Genomic DNA, 15,220 nt, shown 5'->3' with positions numbered 1-15,220 from the left:
CCTCGTTCTTCCGATTCTCCCGCATGATAAAATAGCGCGTCGTTTGCAGAAACATCTCAGTGCTTGTCCCCAAGACTGAGATGTAAGTTACTTAATGTTTTCGTACTGTTTACCAAGCTCACAAGTACCAATAGCATTTGTCCTATCTAGGTACATATCTAATATACCAGAGTGCTTGTCCCCAAGACTGAGATCATTTGTCCTATCTAGTCGTTGCTCTCTTGTCCCGCTCGCACCAAAAGTCTACAGAAATTGCTTTGAAAAAGTGCTGATGACAGACTGCCATAGTGGGCCAATGATGTTTGTGATGTCTTGGGATATTAACAGCTGGGTCATGAGTAAAAACCAATAATGGAAGGATCACATATGATTGGACTCAAGGAGGATATTAGAAGCTAATACTAGAACTGACAACATGCAGTCAAATGTACCTTAAGGATCCACTTCTGAATGGGCTCATTAGTAGTGCATCTAACTGGTCTTAGCCAAGCAGTTGATACGACAGAATATAAATCTGTCTGTGTAGGTTCAAAACCTGCTAAAGATGAATTTGCCAAGTGATCATCAGAGTCAAAATCTGTTTCTCTTGGACTGCTCAGGTTTACAACCTGCCAGTGATAAATTTTATTTTCTATGAAAACACACCTTGAAAAATTTGCTTGTAGTCGATTTGCTTGCAAGCTGATCACAGTTGTGTTTAGCTAAGTGACTGTCATAACAGAATCAAAATCTGTTTCCATCAGAATGCAACAAGTTTGAAACTTGAACTTGTCGAATGTCGCATTTTTTCTCTAAGAACATGTCTTGAATATTTGCTCATAGACAGCATCTCAGAAATTGATCTTCATTGGTCTTGGTCAAGTTGTCATCAGATTTAAAATCTGTTTCTCTTTGACTGTACAGGTTTAAAACCCGCCAATAACAACATTTTTATTCTATGAAATCCAAAATGGTAGAATGTGATGCTGCACAGTTCAAGAGAAACAGATTTTGACTCTGGTGACAACTTGACTAAGACCAATGAAGATCAACATTTGAAATGCTATATGAGCAGATATCCAGGACATGTTCTAATACAAAAAGTGTGTCACTCAATAGGCTTCAAACCTGTAGACTTCAAAGGAAACAGATTTTGAATCTATTGCAGCAATAACATGGCTAACATCAGTTGAAATGAGTTGTTGAGAAAATCATTCATGAGACAATATCAAGATGTGTTTTCATAGAAAATAAATTTCATCATTGGCAGGTTTCAAACCTACACATTCCAAGAGAAACAGATTTTGACTCTGGTGATCACTTGATAATTTCATCTTTAGCAGGTTTTGAACTCACGCAGACAGATTTAGATTCTGTAGAATCAACTGCTTGGCTAAGACCAGTGAGATGCACTTCCAAAGGACCCATTCACAAGTGAATCCTAAAGGCAGTTCTTTCAATAGCATGAAGGATCACATATGATTGGACTCAAGGAGGATGTTAGAAATTAATGTTAGACCTGACAAAATGCAGATAAATGTACATTGAGAATTCACTTCTGAATAGATTCATTAGGAGTGCATCTAACTGGCCTTATCTAAGCAGTTGATGTGACAGAATTCAAATCTCTCTGTATGAGTTCAAAACCTGCTAAAGATGAAATTGTCCAGTAATCATCAGAGTCAAAATCTGTTTTTCTTGGACTGTGCTGGTTTGAAACCTGCCATTGATAACATTTTTATTTTATGAAATCGCACCTTGACATTGACTCATGTGTACTTTCACATTGTAGCTCATTGTCTTGCTGGAAAATGATGTCTTCTTCATCAACACCTAACTCCTGCATGCTTCTGAGCAGACACTCCTCTAGAATGGAGACATACTACTCTGCATTCATCCTCCCCTCCACCTCACACAAAATCCCCACTCCATTCCATCCCATACAGCCCCATATCATCAAGTTTCCCCCTCCAAACTTTAGTGTGCCTTTCACCTCTCTTTCTCCTAGTGGTTCTCCTGCCTTTTTCCATACATATTCCTGACCATCTGACCCTAGTCTATTGATTTTGGTCTCATCTGACCAAATAACCCTCTTCCAGTCCTCAATAGTCCAGTGTTGGTGCTTTAGAGCAAAGGCTAGTCTCTTCTTCCTATGAGCTGGTGAAAGAAGTGGTTTCTTCTTCTTAGTTACAGTTTTTAGGTTAGCTGCCTTGAGAGTATTTCTTACTGTTTGGGTGGAGACAGTGGAGGGGATGATAGAATTAATGAGTTTGGTGGCTTGAACAGCATTTGAAGCTTCTCCAGATAGAATAGAATGGACAATAGCTCTTTTGTCATGAGGGGTGAGCTTAGAGGGATGTCTCATATTGATATTTTCTTTGTTTGGAATAGACTTCTTGATGACTCTAGCAATAGTAGCCCTGCTAAGACCAGTTTTGGAAGCAATCTGTCTAGTAGATAGACCAGAGGAGGTATAGATTTCATGAGGATTATGAAGGATTTCATGGTTTAGCTTGTACTTACAGTGGCTCAAAAAAGTGTCCCAATGTTTGTAGGTTTTTATGTAATTGTGTTATTGCGAGCCAGGGTGTGAGAATCTGACTAAGTCAAAGGGAGGTCCCAAAACGCTCCACTTCTCGGCTACAATTATGTCCCCTATAGTGTGAGAATCCATTGACGCCGTGCGAAGATATGGCTATTTTAATTAGGTGACTCATTAGGACACTTTTTTGAGTTTCTATTAAAATATGAAAATCAGATCATTTAGATATGACACCATTTACAAATATATATATAAATGATCCCATATTGACAATATGGTCTCATTTTAATATCCTGTACATATATAAACCCTTCCAATAACATCATGTCTCTCATAATCAGCATGAAGTCTATTTCCTCTTCTCAAAGAGATAATATCATTTTTCTCTCCACCTCTGGTCTATCTATCAGGCAGATTGCCTCCAAAACTGGTCTGGGGAAGTCAACTATTGCCAGGGTTATCAACCAGAATATTCCCAACAAAGAAAATGTCAAAATGGGTCGTCCTTCTAAACTTACTCTGCATGACAAAAGAGCTCTTGTTCATCATATTATATCTGGAAAGGCCTCTACTGCTGTTCAAGCCACAAAATACATCAATTCCATCATCACTACCACTGTCTCCACTCAAACAGTCAGGAACATCCTCAAGGAAGCCAATCTTAAAGCTGTAGTCAAGAAGAAGAAACTCCTACTGTCACCAGCCCATAGGAAAAGGAGACTAGCGCTTTAAAGCACTAGCACTGGACTATAGAGGACTGGAAGAGAGTTATTTGGTCAGATGAAACTAAAATCAATAGGATGGGGTCAGATGGTCAAGAGTATGTTTGGAAAAAGGCAGGAGATCCACTTGGAGAAAAAGAAGTGAAAGGTACTCTTAAGTTTGGAGGAGGAAATATGATGGTGTGAGGCTACATGGGGTGGCATGGGGTGGGAATTCTATGTGAGGTGGAGGGGAGGATGAATGCAGAGCAGTATGTCTCCATTCTGGAGGAGTGTCTGCTCAAAAGCATGCAAGAATCAGGTTTTGATGAAGAAGACATTATCTTCCAACAAGATAATGACCCCAAGCATACCTCAAAGTTGGCCACCAAATGGTTTGAGGACCATGATATTACTGTCCTATCATGGCCAGCACAGTCTCCAGACCTCAATCCCATTGAACATCTTTGGGAATTACTCAAGAGAATGCTTGCTGCCTATCAAGACCCACCTAATGAACTATTTCAGTTATGGGAGAGAGTTGTAGTAGAGTGGGGAAAGATTGCTAAGGAGGAGTGTCAGAAATTGATAGAAAGTATGCCTAGGAGGGTAGCAGCAGTCATTAAAGCTAAGGGAGGAAACACTAAGTACTAGAATTATAGAGATTATATATAATTGATTCAAACTCAAAAAAGTGTCCCAATGAGTCACCTAATTAAAATAGCCATATCTTCGCACGGCGTCAATGGATTCTCACGCTATAGGGGACATAATTGTAGCCGAGAAGCGGAGCGTTTTGGGACCTCCCTTTGACTTAGTCAGATTCTCACACCCTGGCTCGCAATAACACAATTACATAAAAACCTACAAACATTGGGACACTTTTTTGAGCCACTGTAATTTTGTGGAAAATGACATAAATGGGGAGCACCATATCATAAGTGCATGAATTCACTAAATGCTGAGCTCTGATATTTTTGTAATCACATTAGGAAATGTCAGGGTGTAATTACATAGAATAAAAATATTACTACTGGCAGGTTTGAAATCTGAAAACTGCAAAAGAAACAGATTTTGACTCTGGTGACAACTTGACTAAGGCTAATGAAGATAAATGTTTGAGATACTGTCTATCAGCAGATATTCAAGACATGTTCTCATGGAAAAAATGTGTTATTTGATAGGTTTCAAACCTGTTGACCTCCAATGAAAATAATTTTGGTTCTATCAGAAAGACCACTTGGCCAAGAGAAACAGATTTGGACTCTGATAATCACTAGGAATTTCATCTTCAGTGGGTTTTGAACCAACACATGCAGATTTGAAACAGATTTATATTTTATTACAGCAACTGTTTGACTAATACCATTTGGATGCATGTTTAAAGAAAAAATTCAAAAGTGTGTCTGCAAGGCAAGTCTACTATTCCCTGTCATTCACATTTTCTCTTAGCTGAACAGATGAATTGAATACAGACTGCAACACAACACTTTCAAAAAGTGAGAGGAAAGCAACATGATGATGAAAGGGTCTCAATACAGTACACTTCAACCTTATACATAAGTGAATGGTGGCCAGATGGCTCTTTTGAATCTTTGCCTTGAATCTCAGCCTTGACAGATGTGTATTCTTCCTCATTCCCCAGGTCATTAGGATCAAACTTGAAAGTTTGATGTAGAATCTGTTCTTCTTCTTCAACCAAGTCATGACCATTGAAGAAATCTGTTTGTGTTCAGATGCACATTCAGTTTTGGTCAGCACTACAATCACACTGCTGGCATCACTTTCCTAACCCTCTTAAGCAGTGAGTACTTTTGGATAGTATAAAGTTTTCTCAGAGTGCATCAACAAAGCCTTGTGGATCAAAGATGGAAAACACATTTGCACCATGTGGTAGTGGGATGAAAGCTATACAACCCCAAAGCATGATTTGAGGCATTTGTGCTCAGGATGTAGAGCCACATCACATGGAGCCCAGAGATGTTCTTGAACACATAAAAGTGCATCCACAAACATCATATAAAGTAGTTGTTTGAGAGATTGAGCTATAACATGAAAATATGCATGAGTCAATGTCAAGGTGTGTTCTAACAAGGAAAAACCATATATCATTCATGAGGAAATGTCAAGGTGGGATTTTATGAAATAAAAATGCTATCACTGGCAGGTTTCAAACCTGCACAGTCCAAGAGAACCATATTTTGACTCTGATGATCACTTAATAATTTCATTTTCAGCAGGTTTTGAACACATTTCCACATGAATCTTAAAATGAATTGGAAGACCTCAAATTTCTGGTGGTATTATGACTTTGATAACCACTGAACCAGGACCAATGAAGATCAAAGTCTGAGAAATTGTCCATGAGCAAATATTCAATTGAGCTACAAAAAATGCAGCATTCAATGGATTTCTGACTATCAAGGTGCATTTTCATAAAATGAAAAATGTTATGATAACATTGGCAGGTTTCAAACCTGCACTGTCCAAAAGAAACAGATTTTGACTCTGATGATCACTCAACAATTTCATCTGTAGCAGATTTTGAACTCACACAGACAGATTTGGATTCTGTCATATCAACTGCTTGGCTAAGACCAGTCAGATGCACTAGCAATGAATCCATTCAAAAGTGAATTCTCAAGGTATTTTTTTCAGTTCTAACATCAATTTCTGCCATCCCCCTTAAGCCCAATCAAACGATACATTTCTTTTTCAAATGTCAGGGTGTGATTTCATAGAATAAAAACATTAGAGGAAGTCAAACTTGGCGATTCACGCACCGATTCGGACGGCGATTCGGATGTCGATTTTCGAGCGTCAGAATCGTGCAGAATCATGAATCACCCGGAATCGTTGAAGTGGCTCCAGAGCCGCTTCAACGATTCGTTTCACCTTGTTTCACCGCTGATATATCTACATTGGGATTTTTTTTATAAATTAAATACATAGTGATGAAAAACATATGATGAAAATAAAACTACAAACGAACAACGACGCCCGTCACTGATATCCCAGTTCTCATGGCAAAAGCAAGTAAAAACACACCTGCAAAATCCACTAGCGAAGGCAAGAAGAACTCGAAGATCACCAAGACCGGTAGTAAGAGAGGGTTGAAGGGTCGTGAAAATAGCGCGAGAGAAGAGGATGGTGATGCTGTGAGCCTCGAGCCACCCGAAATCGAGTGCGTGGATTCTAGTAGTGTCAATCAGTGTATTCTAGTCTTGCAACAGCCGTTGGGCATGTTGCTGACGTGGGGTGTAGCGAGCCATGATGTCACTAGTAGTGACTAGACATTTCATTGCATACTTATCTACATATATTTGATTATTTAAGTGCTGTCGACTCAGATGAGAATCATTCGAGAAACGAGTTGAATCAGTGATGAGAATCGGGGGTAGTCAACCTTACAATCGATTCATGGTCGATTCAGGTTGAAGAATCGTGTCGAAAATCGGAGTCAGAATCGAGGCGTGAATCACCAAGTTTGACTCCCACTATTATCATCTGCAGGTTTCAAATCTGCACAGTCCAAGAGAAACAGATTTTGACTCTGGTGACAACTTGACTAAAGACCAATGAAAACAAATGTCTGAGATGCCGTCTATGAGCAAATATTTGAGGCATGTTCTTATAGAAAAAAACAAAGTGATGTTTCACTGGTTTCAAACCTGTTGCACTCCAATTGAAACAGATTTGGATTCTGTCATGACAACTATTTGGCTAAATACAGCTATGATCAGCTTGCAAGCTGACCAACCATAAGCATATGTCAAGGTGTGCTTTCATAGAATAAAATTAAAAATGGTATCATTGGCAAGTTTCAAACCTGCACAGTTCAAGAGCAACAGATTTTGACTCTGGTGATCACTTGAAAATTTCATCTTTAGCAGGTTTTGAACCCACACAGACAGATTGAAATTCTGTTGTATTCACTGCTTGGATAAGACCAGTTAGATTCACTTCCAATGAATCCATTCAGAAGCTTTATCTGCATTGTGTTAGCTCTTTCAATAGCATGGTCACTGTTGATTTGTTATCCTACTCTTATTGCAAAAGACACAGACTCCTGCTAGTGCTATTGACTTCAAGACTGGTTTATCTAACAATTTCCCTAACAAAGTGCTGATGAAAGACCACCATAGTGGGTCCATGAGTGAAAACAGACAATGAAAGGATCTGTTAAGACCATGCACAAAGGGTAGGACTGATTCTGAGGGGCTTGGCTTCAGCTTGTGCGCTGCACCCCTTACCTGAGTATGTGCCCTTAATTCAGATTGGTGTCCGAAGAAAGTCCGAGGACATCTGAAGACGTCTGAAGGCGCAGGAAACTTTGGAAGGACTTTTCGGACAGGTGCAAGTAACTTCTGGATGAGTGCAGGAAAGTTCCAGAGGAACTTCCGGAAATTACAATGAGGTTTCATCCTAATATAGATACATGTAATGGCTACTCGGGACTTGTCCTGAGTAGAAGCAAACAGAGGAAAGGCTGCAAGGACAAAGTATGAAGCAGAATAGGTCCAGAGGACCGCAGGAAAGATCCGGATAGACTTCCGGAAACTTTGGAGAATCGGATGAGTGGATAAGTGGATGAGCAGAGCATTGGAGGATTGGAACTCCGGCCTAGGGAATTCCTCCCTAGGCCTGAGACGGATAATGACTAAGTTGAAGGACTGGAACTTGATACGAGGATTTAGTGTGAAGACTAGTGCGAGGACTAATACGATATTCAGACTGAGGAACTACAAGACATATACAAGAGTCAAAGTTATCAAACATGAGTCGGAGATGAAGCATAGGTTAATGGATCAGTAAGCATACCGGTAGTAAGTATAACTGAGGTACCGGAAACAAGGAATACCGGATAGGCTGTGTTAACGTTATATGCACAGGAAATGAATTAAGGAGCTTATCGTATATCGGATAGAAAATGGATCTATACATCAGATCAGATCAGATCGGATATGGTCCGGACAAGATGTGTGGATATGTGAGACATGGTATTAGGGTGATAGGACAAAGGATGAATGATGCAGACTAGCTGCGAAGGTAAAGGAATCTGGACATGGATGTGCAGAGGTGCAGGGATCCGGATGGGTAGAGGACTGGAGACATGGATAGGACATCTGAAGGTCCAGACGAGGTGTGGGAATATTATAAGATGTAGGTCCGGAATATGGGATATGACAGGATCATACAGTATGTTTTTGACACAAAGTTCAATATAAGACCAAAGTCCTGATGCAAACTTGGAAGGATAAGTACAATAACAATATAATTATTTCTGAAGGTCTTGAGAAGACAAAGAGCAGATTACACATTGAACTTTCAAGTTTGATCCTCATGACCTGAGGAATTAGGATATTAAGACTAAGATTCTATATTATGCTTATTCAAGTGATTGCCAGAGTCAAAATAGATTTCTCTTGAACTAAGCAGGTTTGTAATCTGTATAATGATGTGTCTTTTGCATTAACTCATGATTCATCACATTCTACTATTTTGGATTTCATAGAATAAAAATGTTGTTATTGGATCAACGAAGATCAATGTCTGAGATGCTGTCTATGAGGACACATGATTAGATAAAAAATGTGACATTCAACAAGTTTGAAACTTGTTGCACTCTGATGGAAACAGATTTTGATTCTGTTATGACAGCCACTTAGCTAAAAACAACTGTGATGAGCTGGCAAACCAACCGACCATGAGAATATGTTGAATTTTATCATTGGCAGGTTTCAAACCCACACATTCAAAGAGAAACAGATTTTGACTCTGATAATCACTGGGAATTTCATCTTTAGCAGGTTTTGAACCCACACTTATGGATTTAAAACAGATTCCAATTCTATTCCAGCAACTGCTTGACTAACACTAGTTATTAAGATGTGAATATGCAAGGCAAGTCTACCATTCCCTGTTACTCACAATGGTTTTTCTCAGCTAAATAGATGAATTGAATACAGAATGCAGTACAATACTTTCAAAAAGTGAGAGGAGAGCAACAAGATGATGAAAGGTCTCAAATACAGCTTGAATCTTTGCCTTGAATCTCAGCCTTGATAGATGTGTATTCTTCCTCATTCCTTGGGTCATTAGAATCAAACTTGATGTCATCTGCTCTTGTCCTTCAACCAAGTTGAGACCTTTGGAGAGAATTAAATTGTTTTTGTACATATCATTCCGAGTTTTCATCAAGACTTTGGCCATACATTGAACTTTGCATCAAAAATGCACCTTGATATATGCTCATGGTTGGTGTCATATCCTGTATTCCAAACCTACATCTGATAATATTCCCATGCCTCATCTGGACCCCCGGACCTCCTGTCCATGTCTCCAGACCCAATCCTCTATCCGTCCAGATCCCTATACTCCTGCATCTGATATTCGGACACCAGATCTGATATCCACATCTCCGGATCTCCGGATCCAACCTATGCTTCATATCCAAACACCAGAGTCAAAATCTGTTTCTCTTGAACTGCATAGGTTTGAAACCCACCAATGATAATATTTTTATTTTATGAAATTACACCACCAGTGAGATGGAGCACTCAGGAAAGTGCACACAAGTCCATGTCGAGGTGTGTTCTAACAGGAAAAAAAAACATATATCATTCATGAGCAAGTGTCAAGGTGTGATTTCATGGAATAAAAATGTTGTCATTGGCAGGTTTCAAACCCATAAAGTCCAAGAGAAACAGATTTTGACTCTGATGACAATTTGACTAAGACCAATGAAGATCCAGTGAATACAACAGAATTTCAATCTGTCTGTGTGGGTTCAAAACCTGCTAAAGATGAAATTTTCAAGTGATCACCAGAGTCAAAATCTGTTGCTCTTGAACTGTGCAGGTTTGAAACTTGCCAATGATACCATTTTTAATTTTATTCTATGAAAGCACACCTTGACATATGCTTATGGTTGGTCAGCTTGCAAGCTGATCATAGCTGTATTTAGCCAAATAGTTGTCATGACAGAATCCAAATCTGTTTCAATTGGAGTGCAACAGGTTTGAAACCAGTGAAACATCACTTTGTTTTTTTCTATAAGAACATGCCTCAAATATTTGCTCATAGACGGCATCTCAGACATTTGTTTTCATTGGTCTTTAGTCAAGTTGTCACCAGAGTCAAAATCTGTTTCTCTTGGACTGTGCAGATTTGAAACCTGCAGATGATAATAGTGGGAGTCAAACTTGGTGATTCACGCCTCGATTCTGACTCCGATTTTCGACACGATTCTTCAACCTGAATCGACCATGAATCGATTGTAAGGTTGACTACCCCCGATTCTCATCACTGATTCAACTCGTTTCTCGAATGATTCTCATCTGAGTCGACAGCACTTAAATAATCAAATATATGTAGATAAGTATGCAATGAAATGTCTAGTCACTACTAGTGACATCATGGCTCGCTACACCCCACGTCAGCAACATGCCCAACGGCTGTTGCAAGACTAGAATACACTGATTGACACTACTAGAATCCACGCACTCGATTTCGGGTGGCTCGAGGCTCACAGCATCACCATCCTCTTCTCTCGCGCTATTTTCACGACCCTTCAACCCTCTCTTACTACCGGTCTTGGTGATCTTCGAGTTCTTCTTGCCTTCGCTAGTGGATTTTGCAGGTGTGTTTTTACTTGCTTTTGCCATGAGAACTGGGATATCAGTGACGGGCGTCGTTGTTCGTTTGTAGTTTTATTTTCATCATATGTTTTTCATCACTATGTATTTAATTTATAAAAAAAATCCCAATGTAGATATATCAGCGGTGAAACAAGGTGAAACGAATCGTTGAAGCGGCTCTGGAGCCACTTCAACGATTCCGGGTGATTCATGATTCTGCACGATTCTGACGCTCGAAAATCGACATCCGAATCGCCGTCCGAATCGGTGCGTGAATCGCCAAGTTTGACTTCCTCTAATGTTTTTATTCTATGAAATCACACCCTGACATTTGAAAAAGAAATGTATCGTTTGATTGGGCTTAAGGGGGATGGCAGAAATTGATGTTAGAACTGAAAAAAATACCTTGAGAATTCACTTTTGAATGGATTCATTGCTAGTGCATCTGACTGGTCTTAGCCAAGCAGTTGATATGACAGAATCCAAATCTGTCTGTGTGAGTTCAAAATCTGCTACAGATGAAATTGTTGAGTGATCATCAGAGTCAAAATCTGTTTCTTTTGGACAGTGCAGGTTTGAAACCTGCCAATGTTATCATAACATTTTTCATTTTATGAAAATGCACCTTGACAGTCAGAAACTATCACCATCAGCAGCTTTCCTTTGACAGTAAATACTGTATTGACAACTTGACCCATCAATGTCATGGCCTATCCATGTACCACTGATGTCTGCCATCAAACATTGCACCTTTGTTGAAGTCTATAATATTGATGCACCAGCAGATGGTGATTATATTCCACTCTTGGTGCAAACATGCTTCTGTTGTCCAGGTGTGGAGATGGAGGAGTAAGATAAAGTGGCACTGGTGTTGCCTAGACACATGTATGAGCTGATGGAGAGAAGGCAAAACCCAGCACTGTTTCTGTGACCTGATTCCTGAGTTCGATTGAGATTGGGGCTTTTGGTCCTAAAAATAATGAATGATATGAGGTAAGGTAGGGCTACTACAAAATCAACCAACCTCATGTGACAAATTTATGGAAAGCATGACAGAATTGCAAAACTGATGAAGGTTCTGGGATAACATGGAGGAGAGAAAATCAGAAACTTGTGGATGATGGGGCACACTATATAGTACAGTTCACAGGGAGCCAATTCCTTGAAAAGTGCATGTAGTGTAACTTATGGACATTAGATGGGATTGTGGCATTATCAGAGTAAGATTGCCAAGAATTTTGCACCACCATTGGCCATTGATTACCTCATCTGGATTCCAGTTCTGTTACTCTCACCAAGATCAGCAAGAGGAACCATGCAAGCATTGTAAATATTCAATGCAGACATCAAGAGCTGGGTCTACGCGAGGCAAACAAAGAGAAGAAAGGTTTAAACAGAAAGCAAGTAGCGTGGGCACACAGAAAATATCAAGGTCACCGCACTCTTCCGGACAGTATTTTACAAGAACTTGGTGACAACCACTGATCACATATACTCAACTTGACTTGGAATGACATAGTTAATAGCTAAAAAGTACCACCTGGTTAGCCCAATTAGTAAGCCTTATTAGGCTTAATGATCTTGTGCCTCGCCAACTATACTTAGGCTTGGGTGTAGTAATATCCTGACACCAGCATTAAACCTTGCCCCAAATCATCTCCTATATTCTCTATACCACTACGATAGCTAGTGCCTATCCCGCCCCTGCCTTTGATTCCGGCACTTTCCGCAGGTGCACCCGCCTTTGTCATGGCTGTTGATCTGGTGGGTTCTCACGCTTCCTTCCTCACTGCGGACCATCGCTCCTGCCTCTATAACCTAGTAGCCACTATTCTGGCCCTCACCGTGCTCTATAACGACCACTCCCTTCAAAACTCTGGCACTCAAGTGGTCTGTGTGCCCTCACAAGTTGCCCCCAGGCACTGCCTGCCTGCCTCCATCATCATTCTCACCTCTGCCTCCTTGTCCCACCAGTTCCATTGCTCAAGTAGTCTGTACGCCCTCATAAGTCACCCCCAGGCACTGCCTGCCTGCCTCCATCATCATTCTCACCTCCGCCTCCTTGTCCCACCAGTTCCGTTGCTCAAATGGTCCGTGCACCCTCGTAAGTCACCCCCAGGCACTGCCTGCCTGCCTCCATAATTGTTCTCACCTCCACCTCCTTGTCCCACCAGTTCTGTCACTCAAGTGGTCTGTGCACCCTCACAAGTTACCCCCAAGCACTGCCTCCCTCCCTCCATCATTGTTCTCATCTCTGCCTCCTTGTCCCACCAGTTCCTCATGTCTCATAGGTGAAATCACTTCAAGCTCAAGGGCCTTTCCCATTCAGTCATCACACACAACTTTTGAGGGCAACAGCGCCAATCCCGTTTCTTGGCAGCTAGCCAGCAGTTTCAATGCAAAGAAGCTGTGGATGCAAGCCATCAGGCTGAAATCCTAGGTATTTCTTTACATTCTGACTTTGCTCACTTCTAACCAACCATATATTACTCATGTTAGAGATGACAAACAAGGATCGTCAGTTTGTGGAGGATATGATGGCTGACTGTGGAATGGATGTCGATGGACTACCATGCACTGCACCTCCAGGAGAGGAAGGGATGCACATGAGTCATGCAGGTGGAGAATACAAAGCCTTTGAAGGACTCGCTGAGCAAATAGCGCACGTCAGTGGCTAGTATGTATCATTTTCCTATCTCTACACCTTCTTGCTCATGCCATCCACCAGTCACTATATTGATCTCCGCACTCAACAGGACCGAACAGAAAATCAAACCAAACACTGGCATCTTCAGCTGAACTTGCTTGTGAATGCTTACCTCAACTACCGTTCTCGTGATTCTGGAGACAACATGCCAACCTTGGACGATGAGCTTCTGGAACCACCTTTAGATGATTCTCCCAGTGTTTCACTGACTAACATAGAACTCGTCAATGTCTTCAGTATGTAAAATAAATTTTCCACTTCTATATGCCCTAATTTATTTGCAGAACAAAGCTACTCCTCACTTCAATCACGGTCCCTGCACAAATACCCCAACAAGACATTGATATATCACAGCTACATCAGGTGTGCACCAATCTATCCAACAGTTGCTGTATTGCTGCGCACTCTTGCCACCTACCGTCAAATCCATCGCTCTTGTCCTAGGTTCAGCATTCAAGCACAAGTCAAATCTCTATGTTTCCTTCATGATGTACATCCACACAACTCTTTTCAGCTTAGCTAATGATGTTGTCATAAGATTCCCTACCAACCGTACCTCAGTGTACAACTCTCAATTGCTTATGACATTCATTTAGAAATCCTTCACCATGTGGATCAGCAGCTTCACATGGCGCTCAAACATGACATGCCACATTGATACATGCTCAATTCATGCCCAGCTTGCTTCTATACACTGCGGGCATTTTCTCATTTTCCTCCACCAAACATCCAAAAAACATTGAATTAGAAGATAGAAATTTCTTTTTATTGTGTGTATCAAAACATTGAAAAAAAATAATGAATGTATTGAAGATTTTCTGTATGCAAGACATAATCTAAAAATGAGTCATTTTCCCTCAAGAAACAGTCTATATTTTTCATTCATCATTCCTCAAATAACAATTTACAATCATGTCAATTTTTTGGCCTCTGTTTTTCCAATGTTCTGTGTATCAAAAATCTCAATTACTTCATCCTGTTCACCATATGTTTGATCCAAGAACATTGAAAAATCATATAACAAATAATAATAAATATTTTGACAATGTTTTGTTAAGGAAAAGCAAAGAAACTTTCAAACTTTCATTTGTATATTTGATCAGAGGAAATTTATGAAACATGCCCCATGTTTTGTAAGAATAAATACATAATGTTTGCAGTATATTCCTCCTGCACAACACTTAAAAAACATTTATTATGTTCAGAGAAAAAAAATGAAACATGATTGCAGGATACTCTGCCTCAGAACATGCACAAATTATACATTGTTTTCTGCACACAATAGGTGGAAAATACAGCATTATCCTTGAAGGAACATGATGAATTTTTGCATCATGTCCCACACACAGAAAATCATTGAAACATAAATTATTATTTTTTCAATGTTTTGACAGACAAAATGAAGGTACACTGGTCCAAGTAGTGCTGCTAAGAACCAAGAACCATTCGGCGGGGAAATGAGAACAAAATGGTGTGACAATATAGAAGGGTTTTTTGAGAAGATTTTTAGTAATGGTGAAGCGATGAGTATAGAGGCAAGGTTGAGAGTAGGGGTGCAAGTGTGAAGACGAAACATTTCGAGAGGCTAAGACTTTCTGTAGAGCAAAGTTTGCTTTGAGCAGGGAACCAACATATGATTCTGCTGTTGTTA

The 15,220-nt window shown here is 40.1% G+C and overlaps 1 protein-coding gene across 1 annotated transcript; it reads left to right on the top strand.

Moving 5' to 3' along the window:
* Nucleotides 1-13,396: 13,396 nt before the first annotated feature.
* On the top strand, nucleotides 13,397-14,092 carry F5891DRAFT_960225 (uncharacterized protein; the record flags this gene model as incomplete). The annotated part of the gene is made up of 3 exons (XM_041375708.1): nucleotides 13,397-13,539; nucleotides 13,591-13,805; nucleotides 13,854-14,092. The coding sequence occupies 3 exons, from the start codon at nucleotides 13,397-13,399 to the stop codon at nucleotides 14,090-14,092; spliced, it is 597 nt and encodes a 198-aa protein (XP_041220969.1).
* Nucleotides 14,093-15,220: the final 1,128 nt, after the last annotated feature.

This window comes from Suillus fuscotomentosus (assembly GCF_016647785.1).
Source record: "Suillus fuscotomentosus strain FC203 chromosome Unknown F5891scaffold_67, whole genome shotgun sequence".
NCBI classification, from domain to species: domain Eukaryota; kingdom Fungi; phylum Basidiomycota; class Agaricomycetes; order Boletales; family Suillaceae; genus Suillus; species Suillus fuscotomentosus.
This window is presented reverse-complemented; position numbering and strand designations above follow the sequence as displayed.